This window comes from Budorcas taxicolor, chromosome 7 (assembly GCF_023091745.1).
Source record: "Budorcas taxicolor isolate Tak-1 chromosome 7, Takin1.1, whole genome shotgun sequence".
Lineage (NCBI taxonomy): Eukaryota > Metazoa > Chordata > Mammalia > Artiodactyla > Bovidae > Budorcas > Budorcas taxicolor.
In genome coordinates, this window is record NC_068916.1 from 11,480,581 (window position 1) to 11,501,840 (window position 21,260).

The 21,260-nt window shown below is 40.9% G+C and overlaps 1 protein-coding gene across 1 annotated transcript in view; it reads left to right on the top strand.

The window, feature by feature from the left end:
• LOC128050472 (adhesion G protein-coupled receptor E2-like) overlaps positions 1–13,089 on the top strand; it is a 47,220-nt gene extending 34,131 nt beyond the window's left edge. Inside the window, 5 exon segments of the mRNA XM_052642721.1 lie at positions 11,313–11,379; positions 11,666–11,757; positions 12,644–12,812; positions 12,894–13,013; positions 13,015–13,089. Coding sequence (XP_052498681.1) covers positions 11,313–11,379; positions 11,666–11,757; positions 12,644–12,812; positions 12,894–13,013; positions 13,015–13,089 — 523 coding nt within the window.
• Positions 13,090–21,260: the final 8,171 nt, after the last annotated feature.

Here is a 21,260-nt window from a genome sequence, read left to right on the forward strand (position 1 = left end):
GCAGAATAGTATTCCACTGTGTATATGTACCACATCCTCTTTATCTGTGCCTCTCAGAGACACTTCCCTTTTTTTTTTTTTCTCTGTATGTAGCATATTTTCCTGTTTCTTTGTATGTTGCTTAGAAGTAAGTCTCAGGCATGTCCATCTCTTTGCAACCCCACGGACTATAGAATCCATGGAATTCTCCAGGCCAGAATACTGGGGTGGGTAGCGGTTCACTTCTCCAGGGGATCTCCCCAACCCAAGTATCGAACCCAGGCCTGCTGCATTGCAGGCAGATTCTTTACCAGCTGAGCCAACAGAGATATTATAATTATTGTTTAAAACTAGATGTTTTAGATAATACATTGTAACACTCCAACTATCAGATCCCTCTGCCTTCCAAGGTTTCCTGTTTTTAGTTTGCTGCTGTTTGTTTAATAGTTTAATGACATTCCTAGACTAGTTCTGTGTATTGATCATTGCCTGCAGTGTGTGGCCTTTGAGTTCTAGTCTAGGTTCTTATTTTTATTTTTTTGGTTCTAGGTACCTAGGAGCTCATATCTGGTTCAGTATAATCTAGTGGTCAAACAGTGTTTGGCCAAAAGATTTCCTTAAATGCCTTGCCTATATGTTTCGCACACTTCCACAAAGGCATCTGAGTGAAAGGCCACACCTTCAGACTTCAGGAAGATTACTTAACAGTCTGGGCTTTCACTTCCTGACTGCACAAGCCTCAAGATCAGCCAGAGATGAGAGACTGTTGTCTTCTTTCTCAGGTCTTCACTGAGAATGGGCATATCCTTGTGCATCCAAGGATTTCTGAGAATATTTCAGAGCTTTTCAAAATTCCCCATGTCCCTGATTTTCTCCAGTACTTCCTTTTAAATTCACAATCTAGTTGAGTGCACCTGAGATCATATCTTTGGGAAACTGGAGATGTGACAGTAATTTGTATTATTTTGGTAATGTCCTAAAGGTGGGCTTTTGTTATGTCCCTCACTAAGATGAGCTGTCACTCAAATCAAAAAACCACCAAATTTGGAGACTAAAGAGTTCTCAGGGAGCCAAAATTGAAAAAAATAAATGTACCCCAATGTTCATTGCAGCACTATTTACAATACCTAGAACACGGAAGCGATCTAGATGTCCATTGGCAGATGAATGGATAAAGAAGCTGTGGTACATATACACAGTGGAATATTACTCAGTCATGATAAGGAATGTATGTGAGTCAGTGCTAGTGAGGTGGATGAACCTAGAACCTAGTATACAGAGTGAAGAAAATCAGAAAGAGAAAACAAAAATCATATATTAACACATATACATGGAATCTAGAAAGGTGGCACCAATGAACCTATTTTCAGGGCACCAATGGCTTCCCAGAATCTGCCTCCCAATAAAGGAGACACGGGTTCAATCCCTGAGTCAGGAAGATCCCCCGGAGAAGGAAACTGCAACCCTCTCCAGTATTCTAGCCTTCTAAATCGCATGGACAGAGGAGCCTGGTGGGCTACAGTCCAGGGCATCACAAACAGTCAGGCATGACTGAGTGACTAAACAGCAGTGGGGACACAGATACAGGGAAGAGACTTATGGATGGTGTTGGGAGGAAGGAGGTGAGGGTGGGATGTATGGAGGGTGCAACATGGAAACTTATACATTACCATATGTAAAATAGATACTCAGTGGTAATTGGCTGTGTGGCTCAGGGATCTCAAATTAGGGCTCTGTAACAACCTAGAGAGGTGGGATGGGATGGGAGAGAGGTTCAAGGGGGAAAGATCATAGGTATACCTATGGCTGTGTCAACTACAAATCGGCACTTACCAAGAGCATTGCTAACGACTGAACAACAAAGGCATTTGCCATCTGCCTCTATGGAGATGGAACCCCATGCTGCTCTAGTGTTGACCTGCAACAATCCCTGAGGGAGTTTAGGGTGGAGTGAGGCACTCTGTGCTCCAGGGAATCTGGTGAGACAGGTCTTTAGAGAGTTGGATGTTTTTAGGAACAGATTTTATGATCTCAATCCTTGCATCTCCTCATTTAGTGCTTCTCATCTAGAGAAGCTCTAAATCCCTTCATGGTGACATCCTCATAACTAACAAAAGCCTTTTGTAAAATGAGTGCTTCATGGCATTAAACTCCCCCTTCACCAAAACCTTATATATTGACTTTCCCCCACTGACGCTTTGGAGAAGTCTCTCAGAGCTGTCTGAGGTGCTGCCCCTCCCCCCGGGCTGGAGCCCTCATTTTGCCCCAAATAAAACTAAACTCGCAACTCTCAAGTTAAACATCTTTTTTTGTTGTTGACAGCTGATTCATGTTGATATATGACAAAAACTAACACAATAGTGTAAAGCAACTATCCTTCAATTAAAAATAAACTTACTTATTTAAAAAAGAGTTCCCAGGGAGCTAAAGGGTCAGAAAAAGATATTGACTGTGCTCTGGGTAAAATGGTGATGCTTTTAATGAAGTTCCAAAAACAGTCACACATCTTTACTGCCTGCAATGCTCTTAGCTTTTGGCTGCTGCACCACTTAGCTGGGGAGAGATGGAATGGAAATAGTTCAAAGGGAAACATTACAGACTTTTTTCCCCCATCTTATTGAGGTTCCACAGTTTCTCTTGGATCAATGATTTTCAGTTCGTTCTGTGGCCTTGGATAAATGCCAGAGTTTTGAAATGGTTGGTTTCAGTTGTTTTGCTTGTCTTTTGGTTTTTTTAGGAGGAGTTCAAGTTTACCAAGGTTGTCAATCTCCTGATCAGGAAGTCATTTGCCCAGAATGTGCACGCTTAATCATACCATACTGCTAAAGATGATGTTTATCTGTGTCAACTGAGCTCTCTCCAGGAATCCTTGAACACTTCAGATTTTTCATGCTTAATGCAATGAAGTGTACTTCATTCTTCTCAGCGGCTGCTATATTTTCCTGAAATGTCCCACCATGCTCTCTGTTGTTCTAGAATGTCTCACTCTCTAGTTTACCATAATGTAAGACCAAGAGTGATTTCTATCTGTAAAACCTTGAGCAATAGACTTAAGTTCTCTATGCTTCAGTTTCTAATCAGTTACTCGATAAGACAACTTCTGCTTTTCACTGTTGTTAAAATTAAATTGAATAACTCAACAGGAAAAGACAAATAACTCAATTTAACAATGGACACAGCCTTTGGGAGTTGGGAGAGGAGAAAGTCCTAAGGCCTCATAAGAACCTACCCTGCCAAGCCATGACTCTCCACCCACATTCCCCACACAAACTATCCCAGGATGGGTTCACTCTCCAGGCTCATAGTGCAAACAGCCTCTCGCACCAGACTTGACAGTGCTGGAATCTGAGACAAATTAACCCATCAGTCTCTGTGGACATGCTCATTTTCTTTAATTTATTTATTTTAAATGAAACAAAGATTAATATTTTAATGATAGAAGGTACAATTCACAAAGACAGTATATATCATAAACCATTAAATACCTTATCAACAAAGAAACAAAGACATATAAAGCAAAAATAAAAAGAAATATAAAGAAAAAATATATAATTATAGTAAGACATATTAATATTTCTCAGAATATTTTATCAATTGCATAAAAAACAATAGGGAGCATCTTGAATGATGTCTTAATAATTTAAATAGTTCAGTTCAGTTCAGTCGCTCAGTCATGTCCAACTCTTTGCAACCCCATGAACCGCAGCACGCCAGGCCTCCCTGTCCATCCCCAACTCCCGGAGTTCACTCAAACCCATGTCCATCGAGTTGATGATGCAATCCAACCATCTCATCCTCTATCGTCCTCTTCTCCTCCTGCCCTCAATCTTTCCCAGCATCAGGGTCTTTTCCAATGAGTCAGCTCTTCACATCAGGTGGCCAAAGTGTTGGAGTTTCAGCTTCAACATCAGTCCTTCCAATGAACACCCAGGACTGATCTCCTTTAGGATGGACTGGTGGGATCTCCTTGCAGTCCAAGGGAATCTCAAGAGTCCTCTCCAACATCACAGTTCAAAAGCATCAATTCTTCGGTGCTCAGCTTTCTTTATAGTCAAATCTCACATCCATACATGACCACTGAAAAAACCGTAGCCTTGACTAGATGGACATTTGTTGGCAAAGTAATGTCTCTGCTTTTCTATATCCTGTCTAGGTTGAGTCATAACTTTCCTTCCAAAGAGTAAGCTTCTTTTAATTCCATGGCTGCAATCACCATCTGCAGTGATTTTGGAGCCCAAATAATAAAGTCAGCCATTGTTTCCACTGTTTCCCCATCTATTTGCCATGAAGTGATGGGACCGGATGCCATGATCTTCGTTTTCTCAATGTTGAGCTTGAAGCCAACTTTTTCACTCCCCTCTTTCACTTTCATCAAAAAGCTCTTTAGTTTCTCTTCAATTTCTGCCATAAGGGTGGTGTCATCTGCATACCTGAGGTTATTGATATTTCTCCCAGCAATCTTGATTCCAGCTTGTGTTTCGTCCAGCCCAGTGTTTCTCATGATGTACTCTGCATATAAGTTAAATAAGCAGGGTGACAATATACAGCCTTGATGTACTCCTTTTCCTATTTGGAACCAGACTGTTGTTCCATGTCCCATTCTAACTATTGCTTCCTGACCTGCATACAGATTTCTCAAGAGACAGGTCAGGTGGTCTGGTATTCCCATCTCTTGCAGAATTTTCCACAGTTTCCTGTGATCCACATAGTCGCACAGAGTTGGACACAACTGAAGCGACTTAACAGCAGCAGCACCAGCAAAACTTTTGTACTACACTTGATAAAGCCTTGAGAAGAATGTCAAAAAAAAAGAAGAGATGAAGAAATTGGAAAAGATAAACTTAATGAAATGGGAGCCTTGAATATCAAATAGAAAAAGTGAAACAAACTAGATGAAAGTAAAAGGTCCAGTTGTTTTTAAATGTGGCTGCTCATTAGAAACATATCTGGAGCTCTGGCCAAAAAAAAGAAATGCAATACCTGGACACCTGTATCTTCCAAATATTCCAAGATAATTCTAATATATATATGGACTTTAAAAAGTGATTACAGATTTTTCTAATAAATGCTAGTTTTGGTGATATACAATTCTATAATGTTTCTGCTGGCCAATCATGATACAATAATACTAAGTGAGTAATAGTTCCGTTCAGTTCAGTCACTCAGTCTCTGCGACCCATGGACTGCACAGCTTCAGGCTTCCTGTCCATCCTCAACTCCTGGAGCTTGCTCAAATTCATGTCCACTGAGTCAGTGATGCCATTCAACTGTCTCATCCTCTGTCTTCCCCTTCTCTTCCTGTCTTCAATCTTTCCCAGCATCAGGGTCTTTGAGTCAGTTCTTTGCATCAGTCTTCAGCATCAGTCCTTCCAATGAATATTCAGGACTGATTTCCTTTAGGATGGACTGGTTGGATCTCCTTGCTGTCCAAGGGACTCTCAACAGTCTTCTCCAAAACCACCATACAAAAGCATCAGTTCTTTGATGCTCAGCTTTCTTTATGGTCCAACACTCACATCTACATGACTACTGGAAAAAGCATAGGTTTGACTACAGGGACCATTGTTGGCAAAGTAATGTCTCTGCTTTTTAATATGCTGTCTAGGTTGATCATAGCTTTTCTTCCAAGGAGCGTGTCTTTTAATTGCATGGGTGCAGTCACATTTGACAGTGATTTTTGAACCCTAGAAAATAAAGTCTGTCACTGTATCCATTGTTTTCCCACCTATTTGCAATGAAGTGCTGGGACCAGTGGAGAAGGCAATGCCAACCCACTCCAGTACTCTTGCCTGGTAAATCCCATGGACGGAGGAGCCTGGTAGGCTACCGTCCATGGGGTCGCTAGGAGTCAGACAGGACTGAGCAACTTCACTTTCACTTTTCACTTTCATGCACTGGAGAAGGAAATGGCAACCCACTCCAGTGTTCTTGCCTGGAGAATCCCAGCGACGGGGGAGCCTGGTGGGCTGCCATCTATGGGGTTGCACAGAGTAGGACATGACTGAAGCAACTTAGCAGCAGCAGCAGCAGCTGGGACCAGATGCCATGATCTTAGTTTTTGAATGTTGAGTTTTAAGTCAGCTTTTCTCTCTCCTCTTTCACTTTCATCAAGAGGCTCTTTAGCTCCCCTTGGCCTTCTGCCCTAAGGGTGGTGTCACCTGCATATCTGAGGTTATTGATAATTTTCCCTGCAGTCTTGAATCCAGCTTGCACTTCATCCTGTCAGGCATTTCACTAGATGTATTCTGCATATAAGTTAAATAAACAAGGTGACAATGTTCAGCCTTAAAATACTCCTTTCACAACTTGGAACCAGTCAGTTGTACCATGTCTGGTTCTAACTGATGCTTCTTGACCTCCATACAGATGTTTTCAGGAAGCACGTATGGTGGTCAGATAATCCCCTTTCTTTAAGAATTTTCCACAGTTTGTGTTGATCCACATAGTCAAAGGCTTTAGCATAGTTAATGAAACAGAAGTCGATGTTTCTCTGGAATTCTCTTGCTTTTCCTATGATCCAACAGGTGTTGGCAATTTAATAGTTACAGAATCACAGAATAGATGCTCATCAGTTTTTACTATTGATAGCCAGACAAAAAATAAAAGATGATTACAATTGCAAACCATAATGGGAACATGATTAAGCTAACAATGTAAAATAATTACATACAATTTGGGGGGTCAAGCGGAGTGATTTGGTAAGTGGAAAGATATACCTGGACATGTTTTCATCTGCTCAGCCAGCCTATGTCTTTTGGTTGGTGCACTTAATCCATTTACATTTAAGATAATTATCGATATATATGATCCTATTTCATTTTCATAATTGTTTTGGGTGCATTTTCTCTAGGTAGGGCTTTTCCTTTTCTGTTTCCTGCCTAGAGAAAGTCCTTTACCATTTGTTGTATAGCTGGTTTAGTAGTGCTGAATTCTCTTAACTTTGGTTGTCTGGAAAGCATTTGACTTCATCAAATCTGAAGGAGAGTCTTGCTGGGTAGAGCATTCTTGATTAGAGATTCTTCTCTTTCCTCACTCTAAATACATCATACCATTTCCTTCTGGCTTGTAGAGTTTCTGTTGAGAAATCAGCTGATAGCCTGATGAGAGTTCCCTTGTATGTTATTTCCTATTTTTCCCTTGTTGCTTTTAATATTTTATCTCTGTCTTTAATTTTTGAAAATTTGATTACCACGTGTCTCAGTGTGTTCCTCCTTGGGTTTATCCTGCCTGGGACTCAATGTGCTGCTTAGACTTGGTTGACTATTTTCTTTCCCATGTTAGGGAAGTTTTCAGCTATTATCTCTTCAAATATTTTCTCATGTCGTTTATCTCTCTCTTCTCCTTCTGTGACCCCTATAATGTGAATGTTCATGCCTTTAATGTCCCAGAGGTCTCTTAGGCTGCCTGCATTTCTTTTCATGCTTTCTTCTATATTCTGTTCTATGGCAATGATTTCTACCATTCTGTCCTCCAGGTCATTTATCCATGCTTCTGCCTCAGTTATTCTGTTATGGATTCCTTCTAGGGTATTAGTCATCTCTGCTTCTTTGTTCTTTAGTTCTTGTAGGTCTTTGGTAAACATTTCTTGTATCTTCTCAATCTTTGCCTCCATACTTTTCCCGAGATCCTGAATCATATTCATTATCATTATTCTGAACATTTTTTGTGGACTGTTGCCTGTATCCACATCATTTAGCTGTTTTTCTGGGGTTTTATCATGTCCCTTCATCTGGGATGTAACTTTCAGCTTTTTTATGCTGATTAACTTTCTGTGGTGCGGTTTTGTTTTGGTTGCTGTGGGACTGTGGTTCTTCTTGCTTCTTCTGTCTGTCCTCTGATGGAGAAGGCTAAGAGGCTTGGGTAAGCTTGGCAGGGACTGGTGGTGGGAAAACCTGGGTCATGATTTGGTGGGTGGGGCCTTACTCAATAAAGCTTTAATCCAATTATCTGCTGATGGATGGGGTTGCACTTCCTCTCTGGTAGTGTTTTAGCCGAGGTGACCCAATCCGCAGGTCTATGGGCTCTGTGGTCAGGTTAATTTCTCCAAGCGGGTTTACACCAAAGGAGACATTCCCAGACAGCTGCCGCCAGTCCCCTCTGTCCCTGTGATGAGCCCCTGCTGACCCACACCTCCACAGGATACCCTCCAACACTAGCAGGTAGTTTTGGTTCAGTTTCCTGAGGAGTCACTGCTCTTTTCCTTTGAGTCTTGGTGCATGCAAGGTTTTGTTTGTGCCCTCCAAGAGTAGAGTCTCCATTTCCCCCAGTTCTGTGGAAGTCTTGTAATCAAATCCGACTAGCCTTCCCAGTCAGAAAGATTCCCTGAGGATTCCCAGTTCCTTTGTTGGGTCCCCAGGCTAGAAGTCTGACATGCGGTTTCAAACCTTCACAATGGCGGGTGATCTTGTTTTGTATTATTGTTCTCCCGTTTGTGGGTTACCCACCAGGTGGGTATAGGATTTGATTTTATCATGATTGTGCCCCTCCTACCATCTCCTGCCATTTCTTCTTTGTCTTTGGGCATGGAGTATCTTTCTTTGGTAGATTCCAGCATCCTCCTGTCTGTGGTTGTTCAACAGCTAGTTGCGATTTTGGTGCTTTTGCAGGAGGAGATGAGCAGAATCCTTCTACCCCTCCATCTTGAACCAGAAGCCCTGGACATGCTCCCTTTCACTTGTAGGTCTTTTCTTGGTTGTGACTCAGAAAGGCCAAGTCCTCTTTCAGTTTGACTCCAGGTCTGTCTCTTCAATTTTTCTGCCTGGTTGCTGGTTATGACCCTCTCCTCAATCTGGTTAAGTATTCATGTCAAGTACTGTTCTTCTGAAAACAGAATTTCTGTCTCTAATACCAAGTTCAACAGTGATTCCTTGCCTGCTTGCTTAGTCACTAAGATGTATCCAACTCTTTGCAACCCCATGGACTGTAGCCTTCCAGGCTCCTCTGTCCATGGATTTCCCAGGCAAGAATACTGGAATGGGTTGGCATACCCAGGGAATCTGCCTGACCCTCGGTCAAACCTGAGTCACTTGCATCTCCTGCATTGGAAAGCAGATTCTTTACCACTCGCCACCATTCCCCAAAAAAGGACGCTAATTTTGAATAAAGATTTCTCCAAAGATAAGTAAATGACAATAAGTGCATGAAAAGATGTTCAACATCATTAGTCATTAGGAAAATACAAATCAAAACTCACAAAAGGACACGTCACTTCATACTCATTCACTTAAATAATTAAAGGTAAGACTGACAATTTTAAAAAATGAAAAGTTATGGAAAAATTATAACCCTCATACATTGCTTGTTGAAATGAAATTAGTGCAACCACTTGTAGAAGACAGTTTCTCAAAAGTTTCGATGTGTAAGTACCACAGGTCCCAGCAATTCTGCTCTTAGGTATATATCCTAAACATATGAAAATCCACACAAAAAAATTACATCAATGTTCATTGCAGCATTATTCAGAATACCCAAAGCCTGACAATGACAGAAATGTCTATCAACTGATGAAGGCATACCAAAATGTAGTATAGCCATATAATAGAATATTATTCAGCTATAAAGAAAGACTAAAAATGAGTTTTCAGCCATAAAACCTACTTGCAACATGATGAACCTTGAAAACATTAAGTGAAAGGATCTAGTCGCAGAAGACCACATACTGTATGATTCCATTGATGTGAGTATCCTGAACAGGCAGATCCATAGTGACAGAAAGTTGATTAATGGTACCCTAGGGCTAGGATCAGGGTTGGGATGCATGGAAGTGGGAATGAGGATTTCCTCATGCTAATGTGAGTGCAGTTTCTTTTTGAGGAGTTGAAAGTGTTCTGAAGTTAGACTGTGGTGATGGTTGCACAACTCTGTGACTATCCAGAGATCCCTGAACTGTACTGTTTTAATGGGTACATTTCATTGGATGTGAAATCATATCTCAAAAAAATATATAATTTTTTTAAAAAAACCAGTGGATGAGTTTTACAGCAGATAAAAAATTAAATTGAATAATCCAAGAAAGGCTCTTAAAACTATGTTAGGTTTAGAGGACTCTCAAAAACTAACACATTTACAGACTTCCCTGCTTCAACCCTGTTTATCTCAGGGACATCTACTCATCGGTCTTGTTTCTACTAAAACATGTTTTCTTTGGGAATCTTCCTTAACCATTCTATTTCCTTAGACCCAAAACTGAGCATTACATTCAAAGATACATTGTCATAACCTCCCTTTTTTATCATTAAATTGTGTATCTCCTGCCAATATGGGATTGACATGTATAGTCTCTTCACCACTGTATTGTCAGAGACAATCACAGAACCTGTCAAAAAAGAGACACTCAATACTTTTAGAGTAATGAGTGAATTAAATAATTATTATAGATCCTTAAGGATAAATGCATTTTTTAAATTTTTTAAGGGAGTCAGTTTTTTAATATCTGTTTTTAATTGGAGGATAATTGCCTTGCAGTGTCCTGTTTTGCTCTGCCGTACAACAATGTGAATAATCCATAAATATGCATATATTTCCCCCTCTTGATACTACCTCCCGCCCACCACCATCCCATGCCTCTAGGTTGTCACAGGGCATTGGGTTGAGCTCCCTGTGTTATGCAACAACTTCCCACTATTTTACACATGGTAATGTATACGTTTCAATGCTGCTCTCTCAATTCACTCCACATTCTCCCCTCATTGTGTCTGCAAGTCTGCCCTCTATGCCTGTGACTCTATTCCTGATCTACAAATAAATTCACCAGTACCATTTTTCTAGATTCCATATATATGCACTAATATGTATTGCAAATTCATTTTAAAATTAATTTTCATTGGAATATAGTTGATTTCCAAAGTTCTGTTAGTTTTTGCTGTACAGCAAAGTGAATCAATTACCATATACATATATTCAGCCCCTTTTCAGATTCTTTTAGCATATAGGTCATTACAAAGTATTGAGAACAGTACCCTGAGCTCTATAGTAGGTCCTTATTACTTATCTGTTTTAAATATAGTAGCATGTATATGTCAATCCCAGTCACCCAATTTATCCCCCCTTCTTTCCCCCTCGGTAACTATAAGCTTTTTTTCTACATCTGCGACTTTATTTCTGTTTTGTAAACAGGCTCATTTATACACTTTTTTTAAGGTACTGCATATAAGCAATATCATATGATTTTGTCTTTCTCTGTCTGACTTACTTCACTCAGTGTGATCATCTCTAGGTCCATTCATGTCACTGCCGATGGCATTATTTGTTTCTTTCTGACTAAGTAATATTCCATCGTAAATATGTACCATCTTCTTAATCACAAATGCATTTTTTATTCTCTCCCTTCTCAGCTGCTGGCTCCACTCAGAAAAGGGATTTAAATGGGGTTTCCTTGAACCAGTCTGTGCCATCTTCTCTGTGAGTGATGACATCAAGGCATCTTTAATACTCAGCTAAGCATCATTTAAAGAGGAGAACTAAAAGGGCGGGGGGGGGGGGGGGGGGCGTGGGTTGGTGACAGAGGTGACAAGAACAGGAGTATTCCTGGTTACCACGGGTTTGGTTGCATTTTCTAAGACCATTCTTAAAACTTAACACACTAATATGGTTAAAAATAGAAACTACTTAAGTGTGGAAATGATGTTGGACAGGCTGGACAATGGACTGAAATTTTATTCAATAAATCTTTTCTGGTTTCCTGAAGGTCAATTTAGCTTTCTTTCTGATGACCCTTTGGATTTTGAAAAGCAAACTCTGTTCCCTCAACAGTGAGGTGTCCACCCTCCAGAACACGAGGTAAGATGGAGAAGAGACTGTCAGCCCTGCAGATGTGTGGTTGCAAAAGTGAAGGCATGTGCCTGAACAGTTGCTTGTGTCCATTCTCAGGTTTTCTAAGGAAACCCAGAGTAAAATGAAGGGAGGTGTCCTAAGGCAGCAAGTTCAGACCCAGTTGTGTTCTCAATCCATCTCTAATTCCAGTTTGTGACCTTGTGACTTCCTCAGCAACATTCTCTGGACTTTGTCAGCAGTCCTATGACAAATGTGCAGAGAACAGTTGTGTTCCCATGAAGCACTTAGAGGAATCTGTGACCACTTCCACAGTCTAGTACACTTTCACACCCCACATTTGAAGCTTGTTCTCACCTCTCTCCCACTCCTCTTCCTGGTAAAAATCCAGTGAACACTAAATCTTCCAGGAGGTTTAGGCAGTGCTTTGTTCCAGGAAATCTTGTGCATATCTGATGCTCTCTCTTTTGCATTTCTACCATTCTCTTCTCTAAATTAGGCATCTTACTGTTTTGTTGTATTAGTCATTTGAGTAGATCATGAGCTTTATGAAAATAGAAATCTCGCCTTTGTGATGTTTAATGCCCAGGACCCAACACAGAGTGTAATGCATAGTACTTCCTCTGGAATGTTGGTTGAATGAAATTAGGTATCTCGACAGAGGACCATAAAGCTTTTGCAACTTATGAAGTGTCACTTCCCTTTCCATCCTAATCAAAATGTCATTCTAGACCTCAGTGGCATTTCTGTTGTGGAGCATCATTGACAGCAAAGAATAAAACCAATCACAACCCAGTCTGAGAAGTCATTACCAACAGGAAAGGAAGGAGCATCCATGGGTGAAGATGAGAATGGCTCTGGTTGTATCAGGAACTTACTCTCTCCTCCTACCCAGGATGCTGACATTTAAAGCCACAGCTCAGCTCTTCATCTTGGGATGCACGTGGTTTCTGGGACTCCTGCAGGTGGGACCGGCTGCCCACGTCATGGCCTACATCTTCACCATCATCAACAGCCTGCAGGGTGTCTTCATCTTCCTGGTGTACTGCCTCCTCAGCCAGCAGGTACCACTGTCTTGACTCCCTCTCAGGACTCGTCCCAACCTCAGTCCTCTCAGGTGAGCTGACTCAGAGCATGCTTTGCAGGTCCGTGAGCAATACAGGGAGTGGTTGGAAAGAATCAGGAAATCCAAAGCCAAGTCTGAGAAGTACACGCTGTCCAGCAGGACCATGTCTGATGATTGCAAACACAGTGAGGTAAGATCATGCACTGCCCCCAGAGCACTTCACTAACCAATTCATTGATCAGCACATGCCTAGCACACTGGACAACTGCGTATGAGCTGTTGCTGTCTTAGGATGGCTTACCCTTTGTTTACTATTTGACTCATTCTCAAGTGGCATTGGTGGTAAAGAATCTGCCTGTCAATGCAGGAGATGCCAGATACCTGGATTTGAACCCTGGGTCAGGAAGATCCCCCCTAGGTAGAAAATGGCAATGAACTCATATTATTCTTGCCTGAAAAATTCCATGGACAAAGGAGCCGGGCAGGTACAGTCCATTGGGTTGCACACAACCGGACACTCCTGAGCTTGCGTGTATGCACACACACACACACACACACACACACACACACACACACACTAACCATTAGCAGTGGTCTCAGTTTGGTTACAAAATGTGTTTCACTTGTATTCCTTCGGGAACTGTGTCCATCTTGACTCATATCAGTATTCTTATTGAACACTTACTATGTGCCATGCATGGTTAACTAAATAAGCAACTATCAATGATCTGAAGTGGTGAGGTACATTCTATTCAGAGTCACATTTTTCTGTACACCTGTCTCTATGTAACACTCAGCAGCACCCCTCAAAACTGCAGAAAATGGGGGGAGATTATGTACTTTTGTGTGCACCAAAGAGAAAGGTGTTAGCTGGAATTTTAGACTTTCTTAACAAGACTGCCTGATATGTTGGGCACTCTCCGTGCTGTGCTGTGCTCAGTCGCTTCAGTCGTGTCTGACTCCATGCTATCCCATGGACTGTAGCATGCCAGGATCCTCTGTCCATGGGATTCTCCAGCAAGAATACTGGAGTGGGTTGCCATGCACTCCTCCAGGGGATCTTCCCGATCCAGGAATCGAACGCAGGTCTCCTGCACTGCAGACAGATTCTTTACCCCCGAGACACTGGGGAAGCCCCTTGGTACCCTCTACCCACCACAAAACCAAAAAAACATAAGCAGTAGTGACACAAAATAATTCATGGCAGTGAGGACCAAGAAACAACACTTACTGGTTTAGCCTTACAAACGTATTTTCCTTATATTTTCTGACCTCTTCCATCTTCTATTTAATGCCTTCCATCATCATCTCATTGAAAGGAAACTACTATTTGTGTGAAGCCCTTCTGCATTTCTCACGTTACCTGTCCCCCCAACTTCCATAAGCACTGATTCCACCATTGAATCTTCTACCATTTTGCCCTTTCTCAACAAATGTTCTCAGCACTTATTTCACAAAGAAAATCAACATTCTCGTGATGATACTTTGTGAACTCTATGCCATAACAAATATCAACGTGCATCCTCTTGTATCATTGAGACAATGATCCTTCTCCTCTCTGAAGACAATTATTCCACCTGCTTTGAATACCATTATTAATGCTCATCAATTTTCCTTACATTCTTTTTCACACATATTCTCTCATTCTCTCTTCCCCTTCTCCTTCTTCCCTCACTCTTTCCTCTCATTTTCAACAGTATTTTCCCCATAGGTATGGATACATGTTTGGTTCTCTTCTGTCTTACAAACATGTACTACTTGGCCATCTTCTAGCTACCAGCCAAGAGTTGACATTTCTGTCTTTATTTCCCTGCCTTAAACTCATGCCTTCAGCCCATGCAAATTATAGTTTCTTTCCCCATATTTCACCAAAATAAATGTCTCTTAGATTTACAATGATCTCCATCTCCTAGAAAGTCTTTCAGAATTTCTGATCATTCTCTGCTGTTTTCTCGTAAAACACTCCATCCTTAGCCTCATTAGATTCTACTTATGCATTCCTCTTTGTCTTTCTTCCATTCTCTCTTGCTATTCTCTGTCTCCTTTGTAATTCCATACAAGGGATTGATTCCAGAACAACTTTAATTCCTGTTTTATTCTTTTCTCTTAGACAACAACATTTATTCCTTAGATTCAGCCACAATAGCTGCCAATGGTGACCATTAGTTTCTTTATCTCTTACTTCTCCTCTGAAATCTAAAGGAGTATGGAGTATTTGACATTTTTGGTATCTCAAAGTGATCATCAACTCAGCTTTCCAATTTAAGGCTTGCAATCTTTACCCTAATCCAGTTCTTTCCCATGATGTCCTTCTCAATCTTCACAACATCACATTCATCCTTTGGCACAAGTTTGGATCCTGAAAGATACTCTCAACAAATATCTTATTACCATCACAACTTACCACCTTTGATCTTTTTGTTCTTATTTTTTCAATATGTCCACAATCTCTCCTGCTATCTCAACTTCCATCACCTCTTCCTTAGCCAGGCTGCCAGCTTGCCTAAACACCTGCTGTGCTCACCTAACTGACTATTCTTTCCATCCTTGTCACCTCCCAGTACATCCTTTACCCAGAAATCAGAAAGATCTTTTCAAAACACAAAAGCATTGCACTCTTTGGTAAAATCATTACATATAGGATCAAAACCAAGAGCCATAGGTCAGTGAGAATTTGTTTGATTCATCTGCTTTCCTCTCCGGCTTCATATACCATGTACTCACCATTATTCCAGCCACATCAAATTTCTTTCAGTTTTGAAAATTCAATGTGCCTCTTTGGGACAAAGGTTTTGCACATATTCCTTCTCTTTAAAACACTCTTTTTTATTCCTTGACTCAAAACTATGTACAGCTTTAGACATGTCTCTATATGTTGATTTCTCCATGAAGCCCGTACCTGCTCAGATTAGATCAGATTCTTCCATGTTTCTCTCCAATAGCCCCTAGAGAGTTTTGTCAGAGTCGCTTTGCTCTTGATTTTCTCTATTTGATTAATATTTGTTTCCTTCTAGATTTACTGTCTGCAGGCACCATTTTGCTTTCCCTGTCTGTTATATCTTCAACATTTCACACAGTGCCAGACATGGAGAAATACTCAATGCATATTTGCTACATGATTGGTTACATTAATGAGTGAATAATCTGCACCTGCAAGAAGGGGCAGAAACTGTCTTATTCATCAATCTCTCTCTCCAGTGTTTAACATTTTCCAAATGATCAGAAATTCTTTACTAAACAAAGGTGAATGAATGAATGAACTCGCTGATCATTAAGGGGGTAAAATATCAGAAAAAAAAATTGTTGATTATTTTATGGTGCCTCTTTCCTTTGGAAATATCAAGGTAATTATCTGTCCTATTTTTTTTTTATTAACCATTCTGTCTACCAATTAAACCAAAGTATTTCCTCATGATCCCAGAACATTATGTAGATCCTAGTTCCCAGGCTGCAACAAATCTGGAATGGAATATTAGCTCAACCAAGTGTTTGCTGTGTGAGCTTGGTCAAATTGCTTTTCAACTTGTTTCCAAATTGTGAAACATTTTAAACCCTCAGTTGCTTCATTTGTCTCCTCCCTCCAAATTAAGACCATTTTCTTAGATTAACTCAATCAGGACTAATCACACGCTTCCCTTTGCAGACTCTAAGTGGGTCAAGTCTTGGTAGGAGGGGCTGAACATCCTCCTCACACTAAATTCTGATTCACCCAAGGTTGCAGAGTGTAACCTAGCGGGAGTTTATGTGGCTTCCCTCATACAACTGATGCTGTCCACATGGGGAGGACCCCACAGATCTGAGAGATTCAATGCCTTGCTCTACCACAGCCCTGTCCCACTGATAGATTATACTCATTCAGAGAGAACAGAACAAATAACTCATGAGTGTCTGCTTAAGGGAATGCTAAAGGTGTGTGACTCTCCATGTTCTTGAGTCAACTCAGCCTCAGCAAGGACATAACCCTGTCCCAGGGAGACCCAGAACAGAATCTGAGCTTCCTTCACTTTAGAACCCAAGAAAACTTGCACGTCCATAGTGTAGTTTCCTACCGTTGCTGTAACAGGTTACCACACACTTGCTGCTAAAAACAAACAAATTTATCCTACAGATCTAGAAGGCAAAAGTTCAAAATGGGCCTTATGGGACTAAAATCAAAATGTCTGTATCCCTTCTGCAGACTTTAGGGAAATACACATTTCTTCAGCTTTTTTTAACTTCTTGGTGCTGCCTGCATTCCATGGTTAGTGGCCTCATGATTCACTCAATCTTCAGAGTCTGTTCAGTGTACTTTTCAGATCAATCAGCTCACCTCTATCCTCCTCCTCCTTCTTCCCCTTCTTCTTCTCCTCCTCCTTCATCCCTCTCTCTCTCTCTTCCTCACCTCCGTCATTATATCTTTCCCCACCTCTTACTCACTTACTTCCCTCTCTCCTTTATGAAAACCCAGATCATTACATTGGCTCATCAGGGTAATCCAGGATAAATTTTCCATCTCAAGATCATAAAAGTTCATTTTCCATGTAAGCTAATATATTTCCAGCTTCCAGAGTTAAGATGTTGACATCTTTGTGGGATCATTATTCTGCTAGCACATCTATTGTGCATGGGTTTGATTTATAGTTCAGGTCAGTCGCTCAGTCATGTCCAATTCTTGCAACCCCATGGACTCCAGCACGCCACGCCTCCCTGTCCAGCACCAACTCCTGGAGTTTACTCAAACCCATCTCCATTGAGTCAGTCATGCCATCCAACCATTTCATCCTCTGTCATCCCCTTCTCCTCCCGCCTTCAATCTTTCCCAGCATCAGGGTCTTGTCAAATGAGTCAGCTCTTTGCATCAGGTGGCCAAAGTATTGGAGTTTCAGCTTCAACATCAGTCCTTCCGATGAACACCCAGGTCCGATCTCCTTTAGGATGGACTGGTTGGATCTCCTGGCAGTCCAAGGGACTCTCAAGAGTCTTCTCCAACACCACAGTTCAAAAGCATCAATTCTTTGGTGCTCAGCTTTCTTTATAGTCCAATTCTCACATCCATACATGACTACTGCAAAAACCATAGCTTTGACCAGACAGACCTTTGTTGGCAAAGTAATGTCTCTGCTTTTTAATATGCTGTCTACGTTAGTTATAACTTTCCTTCTTAGGAGTAAGCATCTTTTAATCTCATGATTTATAGTAGAAACACTGAAATCTTCTTCATATTATATATATGTGAATAAATATTTGCCACTGTCCCCTACTTCCTGCAGAGATGATATACATGGTGAAGAAACGAAATACACTTTCTCTATAGAGAAACACAATAATGGCATCAGATAGCCATTGAAGGATTCTAAGCTTCAAGTAATCTGGTCAGCTATTTCTACTATCTATGGACAAAGGACCAAACAAATCCACGGCTAAATGTAATTACATCTTCTACTGTCTCCTAAAATTTGGTCTCTCTAGGGCTTAAAAGTTAGGGATGTCTTTCTTTCATCCTGGAATTTCTTCTATGGCTTCTTGTCGTCTTCTTCAAGAAAAACAAAATAATTTATCGGTGTTCCATTGTGTATAATTTCCTGGAGCACAATATTTGAAACCTTCTTGAGTGAAGTTGCCCATCCCAAACACCAGAATTTTCCCTGAACTTTCTATAGACCTGGTAACTCACTTCAGTCGTGTCCAACTCTGTGCGGCCCCATAGACGGCAGCCCACCAGGCTCCCCCGTCCTTGGGATTCTCCAGGCAAGAACGCTGGAGTGGGTTGCCATTTCCTTCTCCAATGCATGAAAGTGAAAAGTGAAAGTGAAGTCGCTCAGTCGTGTCCGACCCTCAGCGACCCCATGGACTGTGGCTTTCCAGGCTCCTCCGTCCATGGGATTTTCCAGGCAAGAGTACTGGAGTGGGGTGCCATTGCCTTCTCCGTTAGACCTAGGAATAAATAACTCATACTGGGGGTGGTAAGGATTGCCCAAAAGGACTTCAGTGTTTTTTCCTTTACATCTCAGGTGATTAACAGCAGATAACATTTCTAGATTTCATCAATTTTTTCAAATTGCCCTATTTTATGACTCCATGAAGAAAACATTTCCCAAACTCTGAGCAGAGGAATCAAGACATACATTTAGAAACAGATGGATTTATTTTGGGGGGGGGGGGGGGGGAAGGACATTTAACTGTTATTATATTCTATAACTTCAGGGTTAAGAAACGTAGGAAGATGGGACTTCTGAGAAAGATTAAGCTTAACCTAATTTCATCCAGCCTGATAGGCATTTTGATCTTATCCTGACAAGTCCATCTGATAAGGAGATTTTTTTGACTAAAGTCTTCTTAAATTCCTTTTCTTTTTTTCAAAGGAAATATTTATCTTTCTATGGTCTCATGTATCATTTCTAAAATATTACCTCTCCAAGTTACTTTAAAAGATCTTTGATTTTTCACAGAGCTAGGACAAACAATTTCACAATTTGTATGGAAACATAAAAAACTTCGAGTAGACACAATAATCTTGAGAAAGAAGAATGGAACTGGAGGAATCAACCTTCCTGACTTCAGACTATGCTACAAAGCTACAGTCATCAAGACAGTATGGTAGTGGCACAAAGACAGAAATATAGATCAATGGAACAAAAGAGAAAGCCAAAGATAAATCCATTCACCTATGGACACCTTATCTTTGACAAAAGAGACAAAAATATATAATGGAGAAAAGACGATCTTTTAACAAGTGGTGCTGGGAAAACTGGGTGACCACCCATAAAAGAATGAAACTAGAGCACTTTCTAACACCGTACACAAAAATAACTTAAAATGGATTAAAGATCTAAACATAAGACCAGAAACTATAAAACTCTTAGAGGAAAACATAGGTAGAACAGTCTCTGACATAAATCACAGCAGGATCCTCTATGACCCACCTCTCAGAGTAAAGGAAATAAAAACAAAATAAACAAATTGGGCCTAATTAAACCTAAAAGCTTTCGCACAATGAAGGAAACTATAAACAAAGTGACAAACCAGCCTTCTGAATGGGAGAAAATAATAGCAAACGAAGCAACTGACAACAAAGAATTAAACTCCAAAATACACAATCAGCTCATGCAGCTTAATAACAGGAAAACAAATGACCCAATCAAAAAATGGACCAAAGTACTAAACAGACATTTCTCCAAAGAAGACATATGGATGGCTAACAAACACATGAAAAGATGCTCAACATCACTCATTATCAGAAAATGCTAATCAAAACCACGATGAGATACCATCTCACACCTTTCAGCATGGCTGCCATCAAAAAGTCTACAAACAATAAGGGCTGGAGAGGGTGTGGAGAAAAGGGAACCCTCTTATACTGCAGATGGGAATGCCAACTAGTACAGCCACTATGGAGAACAGTGTGGAGATTCCTTAAAAAGCTGGAAATAGAACTGCCATATGACCCAGCAATCCCACTGTTGGGCATACACACCAAAGAAACCAGAATTGAAAGAGACATGTGTACCCCAGTATTCATTGCTGCACTGTTTACAATAGCTAGGGCATGGAAGCAACCTAGATGTCCAACGGCAGATGAATGGATAAGGAGATTGTGGTACATATACAGAATGGAATATTACTCAGCTATAAAAAAGAATGCATTTGTGTCAGTTCTAATGAGGGGGATGAAGCTGGAGCCTATTATATAGAGTGAAATAAGTCAGAAAGAGAAACACCAATGCAGTATAGTAATGCATATATATAGAATGTAGAACGATGGTCATGATGACCCTATATGCAAGACAGCTACAGAGAGGCAGAGGGAGAGAACAGACTTTTGGACTATGTGGGAGAAGGTGAAGGTGGGACGGTTTGAGAGAATAGCATTGAAACATGTATATTACATATGGAAAATAGATGACCAGTGCAAGTCTGATGCATGAAACAGGGCACTCAGAACCAGTGCTCTGGGACAACCCGGAAGGATGGGGAAGTGAGGGAGATGGGGGGGGGGGGGGGGGTTCAGGATGGGAAGACCCATGTACACCCACAGCTGATTCATGTTGATGTATGGCAAAAGCCACCCCAATACTGTAAAGTAACTAGCCTTCCATTAAAATAAATTAATTAATTTTAAAAAGATCTTTGGAAGGATTCCCTGGCAGTCCAGTGGTTAAGACATGGCACTTTCACTGCTCTGCGCCCAGCTTCAGTCCCTGCTCAGGAAACTAAGATCCCTCAAGCTGCACAGAGTGGCAGAAAAAAAATCATTTGAACTGTATCTTCTTTTTTTATTATTTTACTTTACAATACTGTATTGGTTTTGCCATACATCAACATGAATCCGCCACAGGTGTACACATGTTCCCAATCCTGAACCCCCCTCCCACCTCCCTCCCCATACCATCTCTCTGGGTCATCCCAGTGCACCAGCCCCAAGCATCCTGTATCCTGCATCGAACCTAGACTGGCGATTCGTTTCTTA